The sequence below is a fragment of the Desmodus rotundus genome, chromosome 6, assembly GCF_022682495.2.
Source record: "Desmodus rotundus isolate HL8 chromosome 6, HLdesRot8A.1, whole genome shotgun sequence".
Taxonomy (NCBI): domain Eukaryota; kingdom Metazoa; phylum Chordata; class Mammalia; order Chiroptera; family Phyllostomidae; genus Desmodus; species Desmodus rotundus.
Window position 1 is genome coordinate 80,076,563 of NC_071392.1, and position 21,467 is coordinate 80,098,029.

The following is a 21,467-nucleotide window of genomic DNA, read 5'->3' on the forward strand; positions in this document are numbered from 1 at the left end:
AGCAAGTCACCACATGGGCTCTTAGAACTTAATCCCACCGGGGAAACCCAGGAAGCCACCATAAAACACTGGCTGCAGAGTTATCCCACCTGAGGCCTGAGTGACCTGAGCCATATGCTTGTGCCAAATCTCACGGGTGAGTGGTGGAGGCCTGCTCTTGGGGGGGTTAACTCTGAACTTCCCGCCTGCCTCCTGGGTGGGCAAAGTGGGTGTCTGTGCCCAGAGAGAGTCCTCAGGGAAAGAAACGCAGTGTTGGCAGTTGGAAGTCGGGCTGGTACGCACTAGAATGGTAAGGGCTCGGGGACTTAGGTAGGGCTCCGAAAGTTCTTCTGCAAGGAGCGAAATGCCTGCCCACCCCCAAAGGAGTTACAGGTGACCTTTGAGTAACGTGAGTTTGAGCTGCAGGGGGTCACTTATGTGTGGATGATTTTCCAATAAATACTGTTAATGTATTTTGTCTTCCTCATGATCTTCTTAATCACATTTTCTTTTCTCTAGCTTATTTATTGTAAGAACACAGTGTATGATACAAACAACATACAAAATGTGTGTTAATAGACTGTCTGTGGTACCAGTAAGGATTTCAGTCAACAGCAGGCTAGTAGTCGATGAGTTTGGGGGGCGTCAAAAGTTTGATGCAGATTTTCTTCTGTGTGTGGCTGGCGGGGAGGGGGCATTGGCACCCCTAACCCCCACATTGTTCAAGAGTAAACTGCATTTAAAAGCAACCCATGCTGCATGCACATCTAAGAGCACAGAAAACGAAAAATAGGCTACGTTATTTTTAATATGCTTGTATTGCATTTCACTGTTCAGTGAGCAGTCAGCCCTTGGCAAAGAACAGGACCTAAACACTGGACGCTTCTAGCCCATTCTCATATCACAACTCAGGTCAAGGTCTATATAAAAGCAAACAATGGCTAACGGTCCCTTCAATTCCCTCCATTTCTGATCACTAAGATAAAGTGTATTGAACAACATGTTGATTCAAACAAACAAACAACAGATGTGATTTAGTTAGACCTGGCCAGAAAATATAAATGGCCGTGTATCAATTTTTTCTGCTTTTTCTTCACTAGGATTTGAGGCCAGGAGACGTATCTGGCAAGCGGAACCTCTGGGAAAAGCAATCTGTGGATAAGGTCACATCCCCCACTAAGGTAATCTACTGGAAGGATTTGAATTTCCTAGGTCTGAGGTCCTGGGCCAAATGAGAACGATCAGTATCCCTGCCCCACCCCCACCCCCAGCCCCGGAGCCGGAGAACCGTCGGTGTCTAGAGACCTGTTTGTAGTGTGGCGAAATGCAGAGCTCGGAGCCTCCAGCACTGCAGCTTTGTCAGCCCTGCAACAGAAACAGTCCAGACCCATGGACCAGTTCCCAGTAAGACATTCTGGAAACACCAGAGGGGTAGGGGTGTTGACATCAGAAGGCCTTACGTTACAACCGTGGCCTACATCTCCTTACAAGGCTCAGAGCCACAGCCATTTGAAAGTCACCTTGGGAAAAATGCCCAATTCTCTGTGTGGTTCCAGAGCCGCTTTCTGGAACCATCCTGTGGGATTGTGTTGGCCAAGGGGCTAATTCCACTCTTAATTACAGCTCTTCCTCATTTCCAGTAACCCACCCAGCTTTCTCCTTAAAGAGAGGGAAATCGAAGAGAGAGAAATCAGAGACCAACGATAAGTAAGATTAGAAGAGTCTGCTTATGGGCCCACTTAGAACTCTAGAGATAGAAGCAAGTTTTAAGCAAACTCAGGACTGAAGAACACCCCAAAGGCAACTGGGGGATCACTACAATTCACTGAAGTGAGTGAATTCCTTCCCCTTTCCTACCTGCTGCGTGCCCTTAAGTCTGATGCACTAAGAATGTTACTCCATCTGCTCTATTAGTTCTCCATTGTGCTTACATTTCAAGAAAGTCTACTAGCCCAGCCTCTGTACTTAAAGTGACTTTTCAGTAAGTTCAGCTTTCAAAGTCATTGCTATAGTACCTAGTAGTAATTTTCACCACTGCAAACCACTAACATTTGGTGAGCATCCACTACATGCAAGGCACTATTCTACCTTCTTAACTACATTATCTCATTTGACCCTCCGACCACCATGTGAAGTATTATTATCATCCCCAGTTAGAGCTGAGGATAATAAGGCCCAGAGAGATTAAGTAACTTTCCCAAAGTCGCACAGCAAATAAATAGCAAAGCCTGAATGGACACTCACAGTCTATCTGAGCCTTCCTTCATAACCATTACACATTCTACTCTCTCTTGAGAGTTGCAGTCTGTAGAAAATATATAGTTTCAAAGTTCCTTGTATAATTTTATCCTGGGGGAAGGGAATAGGGCAGTTGTTCTTTAGTTTGATTTTTATGTTTTTTTTTTTAAATAAAGAATGAACTTTTGTTGGCCTAACCCATTATGACCCCTCCAGCACAGGGCTCTGACCTTTCAGAAATGACAGTCCAAATGTTTGTAGTCTCCTTTTGGACTAGGGGAAGGCAGCTGTCTATAGCCCATCATCACAGGCATGGTGGGGCCCCTCCAGACCCCATTCCCCTGAGCCAGGGTTCTGGGAAAGAGTAAAGATATGATCTGGACTGGCAGGACTCAGGGAGCAGCACCCACACACAACACAACAGCGGGGCTGTGCAACAGGGTCGTACAAGATGGGAAGGTGACGGGGTGCCCCTTCCTCCTTGGTCTGTCTCACAAAACTCTATGGTAATAATAGTATAAGCACCAGGCCCAGAGCTGAGTTTATGGGGTGGCAGAGCAGGTAGCTCCTTTGCTCCAAAATGTCAAAATCACCACGTGTCAGGCAGTCACTCGTTTGAAATGAAAACGCACACCACATTCGAAAATGCAGATTCACAATGCAACATTTGGGCCTCTGGATCCTCAGTTTCTGCATCTGCGGATTCAAGGAATCATGGGTTGGAAATATTGGAAAAAAGTTACACTGTTGCTGGCGTGTACTGTGTAGTTAGGCCTGCCATGGTTGCGTCTGTACTGAACATGGACAGGCTTTTTTCCTTAAAAAAACCATTATTCCCTAAACAATACAGTGTAACAACTACTTATATAGCATTTACATAAGTCATCTAGAGATGACTGAAAGTACACGGATTATATGCAAATACTGTGTGTCCCTATAAGGGACTTGAGTGTCCGTGGATTTTGGTGTCCGTGGGGGTCCTGCAACCAATCCCCCTAAGTATGTGTGAATACCTCAGCAAGGATTTTTAGCAGCTAGCTGGGGAAAAGAAGTGGCATACGAATAAGACTATGAGTCAGACCAGTTTCAAGGGTAGGGGTACAAGAACGGAGGGGAGAGACGAAGAACAGAAGAAAAGTAAAGGTACGCATATTCCACTTCACCAGCGTGCCTTGACTTAGCGGAGGCCGAGCCATTCTGTCACATGTGCCTGTTTTGAATGGACACTGTAGATTCCCAGCCATTATATGGGAGTTAAAAAAAAATGATTCTGAATGCCCTGAGCAAGGTTAAAGATCAAAATAGACAAAAGAGAATATAAAGAAGAAAGAGAAGAAGGGAGGGAGGGAAAGAAGGAAGGAAAAAAGGAAAAAGTGAAAAAAACAACAGAAGACAAAGAGGAGCGTATTTGCAGAGAATGCCCACAAAAACCCTCCCCTTCATAAATATTTATTCCTGCATATTACAAGTCTTTTTTTTCTCGACACAAAACACCTGGCTAGAATGCTGAGACCTGCCGGTTTAAAGCTGTCTTCTCTTAGCAGGTGTGAGACAGTTCAAGAAAGAAGCCAGAGTAGCCCCTCCAGAGGCTGGACCCGCCCAGTTGAAGAGGGTTAACGTGCTCTGTGTTATATTTATGTTGACTTACTAAATTTGGGTTAATTTCCTTTTGTTTTATTTTCCATTATCCCAGTAAAGCCATGTATATTATCACTATATTTAATAATCACAGTCTAGAGAAGTTCGTGGTAGAAGTACTGCCTTTGCACAGGAGCCTGTTTCTAAAGAAACCCATGCTGTGAAATAGAGACTTTTCTACTGATCATCGGGACTCGGAACAGTGACACCAGCCGCATCGGAGGTCAGACAGAAGGGGGCGCAGGTTGACAACTGCCCGAGGAATGTGTGCAGCATCCAGAAAAAACAAACCATAGTGTGCTGTGTTGTTGTTGTTTTTTCATTTTAAATACAGAAGTCATGTCGTTTCTGCACTTTAGAATGAAGCATGGAAGAAATTATCACAGTAGGCAATTGTAACACATTCTGAAAGTAACCCGTATCAGAGTTGAGATACTGCAATAATGATTTTTCTAGTCCATGTACTGTTAAGGTATTACTTTTCTCGTGCTGATGAATATCGGCATTGGATGACGATGTCAGAAGACAGTGGTACCGATAGCTTTAGGCTGGTTGCTTTGTGGATTTCTTTGGTGGTGATAGTACACCACACTTTAGATGACCTGTTCATGTACGTATGGGCATACATACACAAACACACGAATGGTAGAGAGCTTCTTTGTGTGCTAGACTATTATATTTAGCAGCCTGTCCTTGTAACTAGCCAATATCACAGCTTTTCAAAAATTAAAAATCACATTATATTACTATTCATATTTGCCAGTAGAGACATGGCGGAATAGGTATCGGCGTGTGTTCAAGGCCCAGTAGACAACCTGTAGAAAAAGGAGAGATTTGAGATGTCAAAATGAATGGATATTTTCTATAAAACATAGTATGTAGCTTATAATTAAAAAGCAATCTTGAAGCCCAGTGTGACTTTTACTAAATCTGCCATCTGGGTCAAACCGAAAGCTTGCTGAGAACTTTATTCTGTTAACAATCAAGCCCCCCCACAGGATGGCCCACATACCTGGGGTCTCTTCCTCACCTCAGATGGAAAGGTGAGAATTTCAGTGACGAGACTGTACAGCCTGAAATTCCATGTATGGGCCCAAAAGACTTTGTCTAATGTCTGGAAGCAGAGAGGAAAAGTAAGCAAATCCATATTTAGAAGTCACGACAGTCCTTCTATCTTTAATATACTGAACGCTTTTTTAACAGAAATGTTTCTACTTTTATTCTTAGTCATTGGTACTTGCCATAAGTTGATACTGTGCTGAACTTTCCAAAAATATATATAACTTGCACTAGTTTTACCATTTTCCCCAAGAATCTCTATCCACTCATCTTTTTACACATGCAGTCCCGACATCAGCTCTTATTTTAGCATGTAAGTAAGTCTTCCTCCGTTCTTCACAACTGATGGTAAGAGAGCTCTCCAGTGTCTCGGCAATGTGTTCTAGCATAGTGATATATAGTGTAGTTCTATAAACTTATACCTCATTTGACTTAACCAAAAGTGTCCTAGCCTCAATTCCTACCGCAGTGAGGGAGCCTCCCAAAAACCTATTTTCTCATCTACAGTATTGCTCTGGAAGAGATAGCCAGGGCAGGGCTGGCATGAGCTGGGACCACTGCCTTGCAAAGTCTATTTTCCTCAAAAATCAGTAAAGAGTGGCTGAGTTCTCTAGCTTTTTGCACACCTGGGCCAAAGGAAGGAAAGCCACCAAGACTGCACAGGTCACCCAGCCATGACAGGGTGGATGTGAATCTATGACAAGACAAACTAGAATCCACCTGGAGTGTCTGGTTTAGCATCGACCCCCATCCCTGGGGTGAAATGGGTCAAAGTTTGAGCGAAGGCCCATGGTGATGTAGCATTGCTTCGCTGTACTTTTGAACAAGGGCTTCTCCTGATCACTATATATATTTTTTCTCGAAAGTCTAAAGTTGAGATGAGAAGAGAATATATCAATCCTGACTTTTATTCCAGTGTTTGGGTGGAATAAGTTTTAGGGTAGAATTTTGTCCTGTTTGGATTTAATCTTTTGAAAAAATCAATCCCATGTTTACGTGTTTGATTCCAATTCTCTTTGTTATCTATAAGAGGGAAAACTGCAAAGTGACTAGCATGTTCTGTGAATCTGCCATTCCTGAAGATTTTATCAACACTTGATATTTTTCACTGATAATTGATCGCTGCAATAAATATATATTGTGAAAATGCATCCACAATAAATGGAATTCCTCCAGATGTCATTGCCTCGCTTGTTTTTTTGTACTATATCGGTTATCAGAGTTATAGTTGTTGTAATAAAGATGACAGTGTAGCAAAATGTGTATTTCAGATTGAGTCTTGGTTTCTTTCTTTAAAGAAGAAAAGCCATTTCATGTTTTTTAAAACTTTTTATTACAGGCAATTTTCTACCAAATATTGAAAATTCTTTTGGTAAGGACAACTGACCAAACATGTATGGAAAAGGTTGAAAAGGAGCGTTTTAGAAATTCTTCAAAAAAAATTATGCAATGTCCCTCCATCCTCTTCTCGCTCCCCGTTGTCACGCACCACCCTCCTTGCTCCTGAGGTGGCGGGCCCGCTTCCCCAAAGGTGGTTTCTTCTACGGGAGAAATACCCACTTAGCAAACACCGTTTGTTTGCAGAATACTTTCTACTGGCGAGGCAGTGGCAATTCCACTGAAGTCCAAAGGGGTTTCTTCACAGTAATTTTGCATATTTATGTAGCCTGGTCTGAACTCTGAGCTGCTTCTCATAAAGGTTTTAAATGGTGAGCCCAGAGCTCCTGAGCAGTCCCTAAATCCTGCCCTAAGTCACTGTGACTTCAAGAAGAATTCGTACTTTTTACCTCTGTGTCCTAACAAGAGGGGCGATGGCAGTAAGTCGAGGCAATAAGATAGTTGTCATCAAAGTGCGTTCACAAAATTAAGCAATAAAAATACAGTCTGTGGTAACAATGATAGGGTTAGAGAGGGATGAGAATTAACTTTACCATGTGCATATTCAGGGTGTAAATACTGCAGTTTCTGGTGGGATGCAGAAAAACAGGTGTGGTGGAGGGGCGTCCCTATCCTTGGCTTGCATGTTTGCTCCAAATGGAAAAACGGGTAAGAATAAAGATCTCCTGGTCTTCAATAGGTGTTCTTCCGCACACGATGAGCTAATGAGCTCTTAATTTGAGTCCTGTGTCTATTTGTGCCAAGCTTATTATTCATGTTGTCCAAACGTTCTATATCCTTCCTGATTTTTTTGTTCCTTTGTTTTATTTCTGAAAAAAAGTAAAAATCTCCCACTATGAGTATGGATTTGCCTGTTTCTTCTCATAACTTTGTTAATTTTGTTTTCCATATTTTAAGGTCATGTTTTAGGTAACAAATCTAGAATCGTCATAGATTCCTAGTGAATTAAATGTTTTATCATTATGAAGTGAATATTGTAGCAAAGATTTTTGCCTGAAGTTTTGCTATCCTTGTAGTTAGCATTTGCACAGCATAACTTTCCACCCCTTTCGACCCTTGTATATCCTTTAGCTGTAAATGCCTGTCATTGAAAACCACGTGGTTTGAGGTTGGGGTTTCATCCAATCTGATTATCTTTCAGCTTTAACTGGAGTATTTAGTCCTTTTCTATTTGATGAAATCACTGATGTGTTTGCATTTCAATAGCATCCTCATTACGTGCCACCTGTTGCTTTCTCCCTCTTGCCTCTGGCTGGCACTTCTTAGGCTTCCAAGTCCATGCTGATTACAACAGGCAGCTGAGAGGCTGGGCTAGACTTTGAGCAACCCAGTGGGACTAGAGAACGAAGGAATCTTCAGCCGTCAAGGATGAGGATTTGTTAGACGACCTCCCGACAATGGGTTTCCAAAGAGCCGCTTCCTGAATGGAAGGACGAACTTGAAGGAATCTGGTCTTCACAAAGACTGCCACTCGCCTTCGCCCTGGGGAGCGATTGTATTATTCTAGTGGGAAGGTAAATTATAAATAATAGTCATAGAAGGTTACAAAATATTGAGTAACAATTCAAGAATTTAAGAGATGAAATATCACAAGGTTTTAGTACATAATTGTCAAAGAACTATGTAACACATAATTCAGTGTCTAGAGGGAGGAAAGAACACTTCAATCTGGGGTGAACAGAGGACAAAAATGTCTGCCTTGTATTTTTTGTACCCCCGAGGTATTCCCAGTGCTCTGCACACAGTGGAGCTTGGTAACTGGTAAGATGATTTCCTGAGCAACCCAGTTTGTAAACTGCTAGGTGTACCGCTGTCAATTTTTGTAGGGTTCTTAGAGATCTGAGAGATTAATTTGTTTTACGACATTCTTATGCCCGCGTTTATAATCCCTGTGTCCACTCAGCCGTGCCTCTCAGCTCCGTAAAGAATGCTGGCCTCCCACTGGACTCTAATACCGATTTAACAGCAGAGTTTTGCCAAGGCATGCTTTCAGTCAGCTTTTGTTCTCGACATTTTCCCCCAAAAAGTTTCATTAAAATGGGTTTTAGAAGTCCAAACTGATCATTTCTACCTAGACTTTTTTTTTAAAGACCTTCAACCAATAATTTTTACTGAAGGTACTAATATAAAAATTATGCAAAAGAGCTGTAACTCATACCAAGAAGGAAGGGAACTGAACTGAGTTTATGGAAGTTTAAAATGTACTTAATACCAAATCCCAGAATGAAATCTTAAAAACCAAAATGAAGCTGTTTTAGCAGCTAAATGTGGCAGAAAAGATACGGAATCCAGACGACATATCCTCTGGGAAGAGGGATTTCACCATCACCACTCGAGCAGTTATTGGGAGGGAAAAAAAGGCCATTTCATGTGTTTGTGTCATGAAACTTTACACTAACCCTGGGATCTAGTCTTTCTCGTTTGAGGTAATTTATCCTATCCATTTTTTTTGTAGAGCAAGCAGGGGGCATTTTTACTACCTCATTTCCAAGAGTTTTGGTGCTTCCTGATGGGTCCCCAAATTTAGACGTCTACAAACTAATTCTACAAATTATAGAGGGATTAAGAAAGACTTCATTGTGAGGATGACCTTTGAGCTGAGTCTTGGTTCGCTGACTGGCTGGGACACATTTCATGATTTGAGCTTGGGAACATTTTGTGAGGTTCAGTGCTATAGTGGGGCATTCTAGACCTGGAGAGTCTGAGAAAGGCCGACGTGGGTGCTATATGGAGGACCCCAGGGCTTCCAGAACCTAACATGGCTTAATATGGCTTCCTGAGCCAAATGAGGACAGGACCTCTATAGCCACATAACCAACTAACTTCTGTGATGTCATAAATAACTCTGCCCTAGTCACTTCCTGTTCCCATTTAAGTCTCTGGTCGATAAATTCAAAATGACATAATTACACAACATAAATTATAGTCCTAACACAACTTACGTTTGGCCATGTTGCCAACGTGAACTTTCCTCCTGAGTCCCACACTTATAATTGTGCCTTTTGGAGTCTTGTTTTGGTTTTTCTTCTCTTCTCTTCTTACTCTTACTATATTCCTTTTATATACTGCAGGCTTGGCGTAAATATTCACCAAAAATTAGAGGAAAAGTTGCTGTGGGGGTAAATCTGCCTTCCCAAAGGTAGAAGCTGGCTGTATAAGGAGTAGGTCCAGTAACCTTCTCCAATCAGATCACGGGGAAGGGGAACAAACATTCAGACTGACGGCAAGTCCTTGCCTTACCTCCCCTGTAACCTAAGTGCAAAGAAGTTCATCTCTACTACATATTACTATCTGTAATAGGAGAGTAAATTTTAAAAAGGAGGAGGAGGAGGAAGAAATAGAAGAAGCTGCTTAAGAAAACCATGTTTCATTTATTTGCGGAAGGAAAAATAGTCTTAATGAAATCTCTTTCCTTAAAATGATACTCACTGGAGCCAAGCTCTGGCCGAACAGCAGTACTGCCTGGTACAATTCATGACCCTGTCTTCTCTTGGAGCCTTTGTACAGTATTTGCTGCTTCCCCTGCCTGGCTAGGTCTCCCCCTGGACAGCCACACGGCTCTTCCTTTTACTTGCTTCAGGTCTCTGCTCAGATACCTCAGGGTCGGAGAAGCTTCCCTGCACACCCCATCAAAAGAGCGACCCTAACCAGGGGTGTCCAACCTTTTGGCATCTCTGAGCCACACTGGAAGAAGAAGAGCCACATATTAAATACATTGCGACACGTAATCACAAAAAGAATCTCATCATGTTTTAAGTAAATTTACGATTTTGTGTTGGGCTGCATTCACAGCCGTCCTGGACCACGTGCGGTCCACGAGCTGTGGGTTGGACACGCCGGCCGAGGCCCATCTACCCAGGTCATTCCTCAGGCTCTGTTTTTCCTGCTTTATTTCTCTCCATAGCCGTTATCATCGCCTGAGCGTTTTCCATCGTTCTGTCTGTCTGCTCTCAACAGTATATAACCCTGCAATCACCTACACTGGGACCGTTCCCTGACAAGCAGCAGGCATTTGATAAATACTTGTTGAATTAATGAAAGAATTATGATTTTCAACATTTTTAAAAATTTCTAAGTATTTTTAGGCACTAAAATGTTTTTTCTATAGGATTACCTGAAATATGACCATTTAAATATCTGGACTAAAAGTCATGGGACTTAAATCCCTGCTCTGCTACTAATTTCTTGTGTCACCGAGCTAGGTCGTTTCTTGGAGCTTCACACTGTACACCTGACATCCTATGGCTCACAACCATGGCTCTAAAATCCAACAGGAAAATATATTCCATGTATAAAAATTCTCTGCGAGTGTCACCGTCAGAAACGCATGTAGGGCATAAAACAAGGGGCATAATTACAAAGGGTATTTTTCAAGGGAGCTTTATCTAACATACGCTTGCTCTGTTTCTTTTTCTGGAAGGTCCAAACTTCTAAATTGCTAACCTCAAAATAAAAAAACAAACCTGTTATTTTTTCATAAACTTTCAAAATCTAAAGATATTGATCCACGTCCATGCGTAAGCCAAGTGCTTTGCCCTTTATTCAACTTTCAAACTTCAAATAATTCATTATCTCCATGTCTACAGCATTACAAACCTCAGGACACATAATGCCCAGGTAGGAGCCAGCTAAAGACATTTTCCTCCAAGCAATACTCCTTTGAAAACGGTTCCAAATATAGTCAATTACCCACCAGAGCTAACGATCAGGAGAACATCAGATGGGGTGTACAGGAATAATATCTAAGTCTATTATGGGAAGATCATAATTAATTAGATGAGGCAATACTTGTGAAGCGATTTGCATAATGCCAGATAGCGTTCAATGTTACGTAACGATTATATTTAAAGGATCTCTGAGCTGGTAAGAACCTTGTGAGGTCGCCCCAGCAAACCTAGGACTCCTCTATCAAGTATTTTAAAAGAAAAATGTTCATTTCTGAATCAAATAAAGACCACTAGGCGCACAAGTGCGCCAGAACGCACGCCTGTGTGGGGCAGAAATAAAGACCAGCAAAGCCCCAGCCTTAACCAGGGTGCTCTACAGCCTCCTCCGTCGGAGAAGGGCCGGGGCAAACAACCCGTCGCGCAGAACCCACAAACAGATCGGTGTCCCGCCTTGCCGCTCCTAATGTCCTGCTAGCCTCACCCTACCCCGGGGGTCCACTTCCACCCAGCTCGGCCTTCTCCCTGCCTCTAGGCCCCGCCATCCTTAGGGGTCACCCTTCCTTTGGCCGAAATCCCGCGAAAGCTCCCGACCTAGTCGCAAAGCAAGATGATTCCCAAGGTCTGTCTGAAGTCTCGCGAGGGTGGTCCCGTTGCCCTGGTAACGAGTGGCCTTGCCTCCTGGTGAAGGGCGTGGCTCTGGGGCTGCCAAACTGAACCTTGATTATGGGGGAAGGGAAGGGTTCCTGTGGCCCGGCGGGAGGAACCAGGGGCCGGGGGAGGCCGGACAGTGACGTGTGCGATTCTGAAGGATAGGAAATCACAGGCGGGGCTCCCCGTGCGGGAAACGAGCGCGCGTGGACAGACCTGCCGGGGAAAATGAGCTCCTACCCACACTACAGTGACCAGGCGTGAGCGTGGGAGGAGCACTTTGACAACACGAATTGTGGCTTAGTCGTCCTTCCCACCAAGAAAGTCATCGCGCCTACCCGCACACCTGCCGGGCGTGGCTGGGCGTGGAGGCGCCTGCTTTCGCCTCTTCTGCTTCAGCCGTGGAAGACACACGCGGGGTGCCCATTAGAAAATCAGTGTGTGGCCCATCTGAAGCTCAGGTCAGCGCAGTTGGTGTTACCCTAATCGACGGGTTGGCTGCTTGGGGTGTTCTACTCTAAAAAGAGGTGTGGTTGTCGCTAGGTAGTTTTATTAGTTACAGCCAGTAAAGGGAACTCACATCCCTAGCTCTGTCTCCGCACGGGAAGGCTTAGCCCTCCTTATATGCACTATTTGGTCAATTACACGTCGATGTCTTCTTTGCGATTCGCCCAGCGTATCTGGTTGGGTTCCAGTTAGGCTCATCAGGTTGCAGCTGTGTCTGCAAATACTGTACCTACATTCATGTAACATGTAGCAAGAATAGCATTTAGTAAGAGCCACCCAGACAATAAGATCCGTGTCCTGTCCTACATTGGCGTACCTCATATGCCCACATAAGGAAATAGAATCAAGATTTATGCCAATCCAGTTTCCCAAATTTGGAACTGTGGGATCCCCAGGCTGAAACTTCAGTCTTTTAGCACTGAAGGTCCTGAAAAGCAGACCTCTCTGTTGCATGTGTAGTGATTTGCTGTGGAGCTTGGACTTTTTTTATATAGTCTTGTTCCAAAACAAGCTTTTTTTGTAAAGAGGAGCCTAAACAAATAAACTAGGAACTGGTAAATTCATGTGGTCTAAAAAATAATAGAATCTCTCTGTTATTTTATTGTCTCAGAAATACACACTTGGGAGGATGCTTGCATCAGAGGGATAATAATCATCACCAATACAACCTTCTGGGAGCTATTGAGATTTCAGTGGGACAAATATAACTGATTATTAGAACACTGTAGAAACAGTATCTATACAACATGATACTGTTTCATGTTAACTTTCATGTTACGCTTTCATGTTAATCAAAACATGAAAAGTCTGTTGTAGGCATTTGAACTGTTGGTCAATTGAAAATTAAGCAGAAAATACATTCTCTCTAATGCTACATTTAACTGCCTGAATAAGTAGCTATAATTTTTTTTTTGATTCATGATCACTTTAATGCCTCGAGATGATTCTGAACTTGCTATTGTTCTCTGGTATTTAATTGTAAATACAGGGTGTAAGTGATTTGGCTGTGTACCCTATAAATTCTTTTTCAATTAAATTATTTACTTGATTTGTCTTTTATTGTGATTTGGTCTCATAAAAATGAAAATTTTTTTCAAATCTTTGAAATTGAAGGTTTATTTTGCTGCCTCCTATTAACTTAATTTTTAAAAGAAGACTGTTGTCAATTAAATACAATTGAATATATTTTGGGTACTCACTTAATGTAATGAGCACTTTAAATTTAAAAAGAAAATTGTCACTAAATTCCTTAGAAATTGTTTTACAGCCCCCCTACATAATAAAAGAAATTTCGAGCCACTGAAGTGATGCCCTTAGAAGATTCGGAAGAGGAAGACTATTCAGACAGAACCATCAGTGAGGATGAATCAGTATGTTTTCCTCAACTTCGTCTTACTTCATTTCAGATAAAACTTGGGTTACAGAGATTCCCAGTAAAAGTATTATAAAGTCAATTGAATGTTAGAATCAATCAGATGTTTAAATCATTTGTCTTTGACATTGGGAAATAATTTGATTGAAAGCCAAGATATTACTGTGTGCAGTTTGGCCTGTGTTGATAGTATTTTTATGAGAAAAAAAAAATTGGGTAGGGTTCTTCTGAGTTTTATTAAAATGTGTGCATTAAGTCATTAGCAGGGTTTTTTATGATTCCTGTCTACTTTCTCATGTGTACTGATTCTACTGTGTTCATCGTTATATGGTATTGCAACCTCCCTGTGTTTTAAACCTACTGTAGCTCCGTAATAGGTTTAATGTGGCTCTGATGTAACAAAGCAAAGGACATGGAGGAAGAAAAGGGGGGGAGGGACAAGAAAACGCAGTATTTAAAAATATTTTGTCTGATTTAGTAATATTTGTGAGATATTTTCTTCACATTTGAGTATAGTATCAATCATCGTGTGTAAGTTAAGGTTCCAAAATAAGCTCCCCGGAATGACGTATAACCTTTTCAGTCTGCCTTTCTGTGTTTCTTTTCTTTCTTGTTCTTTTTTGTTGCTGTTGTTGTTAATTTTTGTTAATTTAAATTGTCTTGCCAAATTTACCAAGAATCTTTAAACTTTATTTCTTCCCTACAGTCATTACTGTGAAGATGAAAGAAAAGGAATGAAAGATGAAAACTTTCAGGTTTCAGGGTGTTTGAAGTGTTGGGTGCTTTGAGGCCAGGAGCCCCTAATAATTCTGTAATATTTTTCATTAAATAGTAAACACGTGCGCTCAATTCTGAGTGCAAATTAGGTGTAAAAAAATTCTGGATTTGGAAGTTGTGGGTTTTTAAAAGAGAAATACTTTAAAACTCTCTTGTAGGATGAGGATACCTTCGTGAAATTTGCAAGTGAAGACCCCCAGCAGTGCTCACTTTCAACAGGTTTGAATTTACACATACGCTTCCACACCCACGTACCTTTATGATGCTGCCTGGAGTGGATGAAAAATTACAAGATGAGGAAACTAGAAAAAAGTCAGATCGCATAGTTTAGGGAATTATTCTGTTACTGAATAAGGAAAGATTTATAAAATCTTTTATAAAAGATTTTTATAAAAATCTTTTGGAGTTACAACTTTTAAGGTTTGTTTTAGATAAACCTAATTTTTCATGAAAATGGTTAATACTTGATAAAGGACTTACATAAGAATTTACCTTGCCAGTTCTTTAAATAAGCAACCCTCCAAATGCATTTACAGCATGACTGGAGTTATAATGGATACAATGTTTTGGAACTGCATCTTTATTTAAGTGAAGTGTGCCTGTATAAAGACTTTTCTTAAAGTCATTCATTTGCAAATTTATAGATATGTGGGCATCTTGATGTAGATTTGATTTTTTAAATTTATATATTTAGAGCTGTACTTCCAAATACACACTAAAATATTTCTTCTAAATATTCACATATCACAGATATTTTGAAATTGAAGATTTCCATTTTTATTTATTTTTTATTGTTTTGTCTTTTTCACCATCCTAAAGCAAATCTTCACTTTTGAGATACCCACTGTTCGCCATTTGGTGCTTATCCTTCTAGAATTTTTTCTTTGCGTTCCTACACAGATCTATAGATCTATAATCATACTCCTAGAAAATAGTACTGTTTTGTGGACTTCCTGTTGCCCCGTTTTTTCTTTTTAAAACTTTTTCGGTCTGTTGGAAAAAAGAAGGTAACTCACTGTGTTAATTAATGACATTTCCTTGATTGCTAAAGAAATTGAGAATTGTTTCATATGCTTGTCTATTTATATTCCCTTGTGTCATGGCTCTGTTATAGTAATCCTTTGTTAACTTTGTTTATGTTGCTTTCATTGTTTGAAATTATTTTGATATTGTTTGTCATTCATTTGCGGCTTTTTATTTTTATATCTGTTTAAGTTACAAAAGCCCCTACTCCAAAATCATCAATATAATTATCAAAGTTTTCTTTAAATACTTTTATGTACTTGTTTGAATTTTGGTATGAATTTCTCTATAATTTACACTTACAAATAGTAAGAGGTATGGATCTAATTTTATTTCCTAAATCACAAGTAGTTGCCTCGCCATTTTTGAGTCTCACTGTAAATTAGACAAAGTGTGGTCTATTCACGTAATGGTGTGCTGTTAAGGGGCACATATGAGATCATGGCCACTTAATTTGGAGGTTCAGATTCACAGACAATAAAAACCCCAAGTCAAAGGTGAATAGTTAAGCAATTTATTAAGCAAGAGCAAAGAGAAAGCAAGAATTAAGAGCATCCATCACCAGACGGGAAAAACACCAACACCCGAACACAGACACTGGGAACAGTTCTGAGCGAAGCGTCCTTCCCTCGGGTGGGATTCCAAACTTTGGGGGTTCTGCTTAAATATGTTTTAGACAAAAGTGGCTATGTGCCAAGGGCCTTTAGTAACTCAGTTGACTAACTGTTCCCTCCAGGAGAATAGCCAGTTCTTCCCGAAGGAATCTATTAGACACATAGTTGCCTCAGTAGTTTTGTGTTTAACTGATTTTAGAGAGAGAGGAAGGGAGGAAGAGAGAGAGAGAGAGAGAGAGAGAGAGAGAGAGAGAGAGAGATGGTTTATTGTTCCACTCCATTTATTCATTGATTAGTTGATTCTTGTATGTGCCCTGATTGGGGATCAAACCCTCAACCTTAGCACACTGGAATGATGCTCTAACCAACTGAGCCACCCGGCCAGAGCTCAGTGTGATTAAGTTTAAGAGGACTCAATGGTAAACAGCTTGCTAGAAAAGCTGCAAGAAACAGATACAATCCCTATCAAAATCCAAAATGTCTTCGGAGTAGCAGTGACAATTTAGCATAAATTAATACTATTTGAGATCAACAACTGTTTTTCAGCTATTATGAAGGTCAGTTGTTACAAAATTTCATTAGTACTTTTATTTTTAAAATGCCATGAATTATAAAATAATTATATTCACAGATATTTACAAATGAATGATGTTAGAGGAAAAAAGGAACACATAAAAAAAATATAAGAATTGGAGTTTTGCTTCTTAACACTCATGGTTGTGTTTGAATCTCTTTCCAGCTGATTCCATTAGTGACTCATTTTTCCCGCGGACTACACAGATTATATTGCAATATCAGCGAGGGAAATGGGTGCCACGTCTTCGTGAACCACGAGATTTATATGGTGTCTCTTCCTCTGGTCCACTGAGCCCAACACGGTGGCCGTACCACTGTGAGGTCATCAATGAAAAAGTCCAACATATTGGTATGTTCTTAGCAGCTATAGGGGCTCAAACTTATCGGTGAAGTTACTATACCAACCCTGGTTTTAATGAGAAGACTCCTGGTGTTAGAACAGTCGTTCCAACAGAAGTATAACGTGAGCCATACAGGGGTGGGCACAGGTAGGTTTACAGTTATTTGTACGGAAAATAATACAACACTTAATCAACAAAAACACAAGGATAAACTGTGTTTCACATATAACGGTAAACCGACTTTTGCCAATCCTGTATATATAATTTAAAATTTTCTAGTAGCCACATTTAAAAAGGTAAAAAGAAACAAGTGAAATTGATTTCAAAACTATTTTTTATTTTACCCAAATATATTAAAAATATTTTGCATTTTTTATACGAAGTCTTTGAAAACTGTTGCACATTCATATGTACATTTCAACTCAATTCCAATTTGTTCACGTCCTTGCTAACATTTTTCCTTTGTTTTGTTTTTTTAAGAATAGCCACCCTGACAGGCCTGAGATGGTATCTCACTGCAGTGTTGATTGACATCTCACCGACGATCGGTGATGTTGACAGTGCAATCCCTATCACAATCCCAATGACATTTTTTACAGAATAGAAAAACCACGGTAAAATTCAGGTGGAACCACAAAAGGCTACAAATAGCCAAATCAATCTCGAGAAAGAATAAAGCTGGAGACACCACAGTTTCTGATTTCAGAATGTATTACACAGCTACAGAAATCAAAACAGTACGGTACTGGCGTAAAGACAGACACACCTACCAATCAACTGAATAGAGGGCCCAGAAACAAGTCCACGTGTACATGTTTAACTGACCTTTGATAAGAACACAAACGGGGAAAGGATAGTCTCCTCAACAAATGTTGAGAAAATTGAACATTCACATGCAAAAGAATGAAATCAGACCCCTGTCTTACACCATACAAAAACATCAATTCAAAATGTATTAAGGACTTAACCAGAAAACCTGAAACAATGAAACTCTTAAGAGGAAACATAGGAGAAAATCTTCAGGACATTTTTCTTGCCAATGATACGGATACAACACCAAAAGCAGAGGTAACAAAAGCAAAACTAAACAGGTGGGACCACACCAAACTAACACGCTTCTGCACAGCAAAGGGAATAATACAGTGAAAGGCAACCTGTGGAATGGAAAAAATCTTTGCAAGCCGTAGTTCTGATAAGGAGTTAATCTAAAAATGTGAGGAATTTCTACAACTCAATAGCAAACTAATAACCAGATTAAAAAACGTGCCAGGGACTTGAATAGCCATCTTTCCAAAAAAGACATATAAATGATGAACAGATGTATTTATTGACTTTTTACGTAAACTGTCTGGTACAATTTTTTGCCATTTTGCTGTTGGTGTCCTTTTGATTTTCTCCTTGATCTGTAAGTGCTCTCTGTATATTTGGGAGGTTGACTTACTATGTCATGTACGTTGCATGCTTTTTTCTCAGTTTGTCATTTCCCTTTTATCTTTCTCATTAAATGTAGAAAAATTTAATTTGTATGTAATCACTTTGTCTATCACTTTTCTATGGCTTCTGGGTTTTGAAATTCTCATATTTCTCTTGGCACTTTGCAAGTTGTATTTTTTATGATTAAATTTTTTTTTCCATCAGTAATCCATTTTGAAGGAAGATGTGAGACCCAGTCCACTTCCGTTAACTGTCTAGCCATGTGTTCCAACAAAATTATTAAATAATTTGTTGTCTACTGATTGGAAATGCCACAATTATTATATACTAAATTCCAAGGTGCGATTTCAAATTCTAATCTGTTCCATTCCATTAACCTCATTATTCATATGGTAGCTCAAAAATCTTTTTAAAAAATTTTTATTTATTTTATCCTCACCCAAGGATACGTTTATTGATTTGTAAGAGAGGAAGGGGGAGAGAGAAAGAAACACTGATGTGTGAGAGAAACATTGGTCTGTTGCCTCCTGTATGCACCCCAACTGGAGATCAAACCTCCAAGCTTCCCGTGTATGGGACGATGCTCCAACCAGCCAAGCCACCTAGCCAGGCCTCAAAAATCTTTAATGCTGTCGTTTTTAAAACTATACATTTTGATATGTGGTAAACTTTGTTCCCCAACATTCCCTGTTTTCTTTGAAAAATTTTTCCAATTTCTTGGCTTATTGTGTTGGCTTATTTTGCCTTATCATATGTATTTCTATATGGAATTTAAAATAAACTTTCTTAGTTGTCCCAAAATTAATGCTGATAACTTTATTGTGATCACATTACATTTATAGATTAGACAAGAGTGACATCTGTACAATACTACATCTTCCTAGCCAAGAAAAAGGGATGTCTCACTATATATCCTAGTTTTCCTTTACCCTCCTTAATATAGTTACACATTTTTTTCCTTCACTTTTTCTAAGTTTTATTGCTAGGTATCTTATTTTGTTGCTATTTTAAATAGAATCTTTATTGCATGTTATTTTCTAACTTGTTTTGTAGAGGAAGGTTACGTGTTGTGTATAAATTTTGAAATTACCCACCTCTTATTTCTCGTTTTTAAGTTATTGTGTATGTGCCCTCTCTCTATCCATCAGACCGTCTTAATTTTTATTTAGTTCAAAGCTTTAGACATTCTTACATTTCAGCTCTATAAACATGTTAGCATGCCTATGATTAGCTAGAGTTTAATCTTAGTTTATTATTCCTTCCAGTGTTTCTGAGGTGACTTTTACACCCAGTGCAATGCATGAGTCTAAGTGTGCCAGCCCACGAATTTTAGCAAGTGCTCACATCCGTGTGGGGCGAACCACCACTGCGGCATGTGTTACCCTTACACTCACTTAAACAATTTAAATGACAAACATGTACAAGACTTGTGTGCTTAAAACTATATAATGCTAATGAAAGAAATCAAAGAATATCTAAATACATCAAGAAATATACCGTGCTCGTGGTATCAGTCCTCCCCAAATGGATAGGTTCCAGGCAGTTCCTACCAAAATCTGTTTTGTAGATAGAGACAAGATTGTTGTAAAATTTGTATGCAAAAGTGAAGGAACTGAGAATAGCCAGAACAGCTTGGAAGAGCAGCATAGAGAGGGGGGAATCAGCCTATGTGATTTCAAGGCCTTTTATAGAGCTGCTGCAGGCGGGGCCTGTGGTCTCAGTGGAGGGATATGCGTAGATCTGTGGGGCAAGAGGACCCAGAAGTACGTAAAGCTTTATGGCAGATAACTCAAATGCAGAACAAACAGTACTATGATTGAGAACACTTTTAAAAGCTTGAGTATCCTAAATTTTGAGGATGTAGGTGACTGTCCTGGGAAGACCAGGCCAGAAAAGAAGATGTAATTATCAAATTAAATGAGAATGAGGTATAGGCTAGTAAGGGATGTGAGTTAGATAACTTTGATGTAATGGGCAAATGCCTCGAAAGACAAAACTGCTGAAACTGACTCAAGAGGAAATAGAAAATATAGATATATAATTAGCAGAGGGATTGAATTGTAATAGAAAAGCTACCTACAAAGAAAAGCCCAAGCTCAGATAGCTTCATTGATGAATTCTACCAAACACTTAAAGTTTGCAACATTCTACCAAACAGTTCCTACCAATTCTTCACAAACACTTCCAAAAAGCAGAAGAGGAGGGGAAACTTTATGAGACCAGTATTACCCGGGATATAAAGCCAGACAGACATTACAAGAAAGCTACAGACAAATATCTATTAATGTAGATGCAAAATTCCTCAACAAAATACTAGTCAACTGAGTCTAGCAGCATATGAAAAGAATTACATACCATAACCAAGGAGAATTTATCCAGAAATTTACAGTTAGTTTAGCATTCAAGAATCAATTAATGTAATTGATGTACTAAAATCAAATAATGTAATACAGCATACCAATAGAATAAAAAATAAAAAGTATAATCAATTCTCAATAGCTCCTGAAAAAGCATTATTTAAAATCCAACACCCACCCCCGTGGGCAAAATTGCCCCTGGTTGAGAATCACTGGCCTTGAAGCTTTGAGAATCTCTGGAACCTGAATGACCTGGCCTTGGTCTTTGATGACTAAAGAAACAATCTTCTCAATGCTAAGGACCGAAGATGTGGTAACCGTATACCGACCCAATGCTGATGTGACAGGAACCCTGCTCTCAGTGCCTAGGAGTCAGCCATGTGAAGTTAGTGACTGGGACACCGCTAGCTTCTGGGAGCAGCTGCAGCTGAGACATCATGGTCATCTGCTGGCAACGCTGCATTGTCACATCTACATACATCTCACAATTGACATACGGGCCAGAGCCCACACACGGCAAAGTCAACATGTGTGTCAGAGTCAACATGTGTTGAACGATCACGTATCAGAATAAATACGTGCTGAAGTCAGTGCATTGGCAGGATCGACACGTCAGAATCAACATTTGCGTCAAAATCTACATGTGTCAGAATGGACGCACACCTCAGAATAGTGTCAAAATCAACACACATCTGTTTCTACGTGTGTGTCAGAATTGACGCTCGCAAGGACCAGCATTCGCATCAAACTGGCGTATCGGAATCAATAAACGTGTCAGAATCGACACACGTGTCACAGTGGACGTGTATGTGCCGAAACTGACATGCCACAATCGACAC

General features: G+C 40.2%; 2 protein-coding genes across 8 annotated transcripts in view; both read left to right on the forward strand.

The window, feature by feature from the left end:
- Window positions 1-6,091, forward strand: part of CALD1 (caldesmon 1) — a 192,354-nt gene extending 186,263 nt beyond the window's left edge. For 5 of the 6 annotated variants that reach the window (XM_024554989.4, XM_024554992.3, XM_045191097.3 and 2 more), the window contains 2 exons: window positions 1,080-1,160; window positions 3,759-6,091. In XM_024554989.4, the coding sequence (XP_024410757.2) occupies window positions 1,080-1,160; window positions 3,759-3,767 (90 nt within the window). In that variant the 3' untranslated portion in view covers window positions 3,768-6,091. The remainder of the gene's footprint in view (window positions 1-1,079; window positions 1,161-3,758) is intronic. The other variant, XM_024554988.4, reaches the window with a different exon arrangement.
- A 5,620-nt stretch (window positions 6,092-11,711) lies between these two features.
- Window positions 11,712-21,467, forward strand: part of AGBL3 (AGBL carboxypeptidase 3) — a 52,878-nt gene continuing 43,122 nt past the window's right edge. Inside the window, exons 1-5 of one of the 2 annotated variants that reach the window (XM_071221704.1) lie at window positions 11,712-12,088; window positions 13,402-13,504; window positions 14,442-14,502; window positions 16,660-16,845; window positions 17,318-19,302. In XM_071221704.1, coding sequence (XP_071077805.1) covers window positions 13,442-13,504; window positions 14,442-14,502; window positions 16,660-16,845; window positions 17,318-17,322 — 315 coding nt within the window. In that variant the 5' untranslated portion in view covers window positions 11,712-12,088; window positions 13,402-13,441 and the 3' untranslated portion in view covers window positions 17,323-19,302. Of the gene's footprint in view, window positions 12,089-13,401; window positions 13,505-14,441; window positions 14,503-16,659; window positions 16,846-17,317; window positions 19,303-21,467 lie in introns of those variants that run through there. The other variant, XM_071221703.1, reaches the window with a different exon arrangement.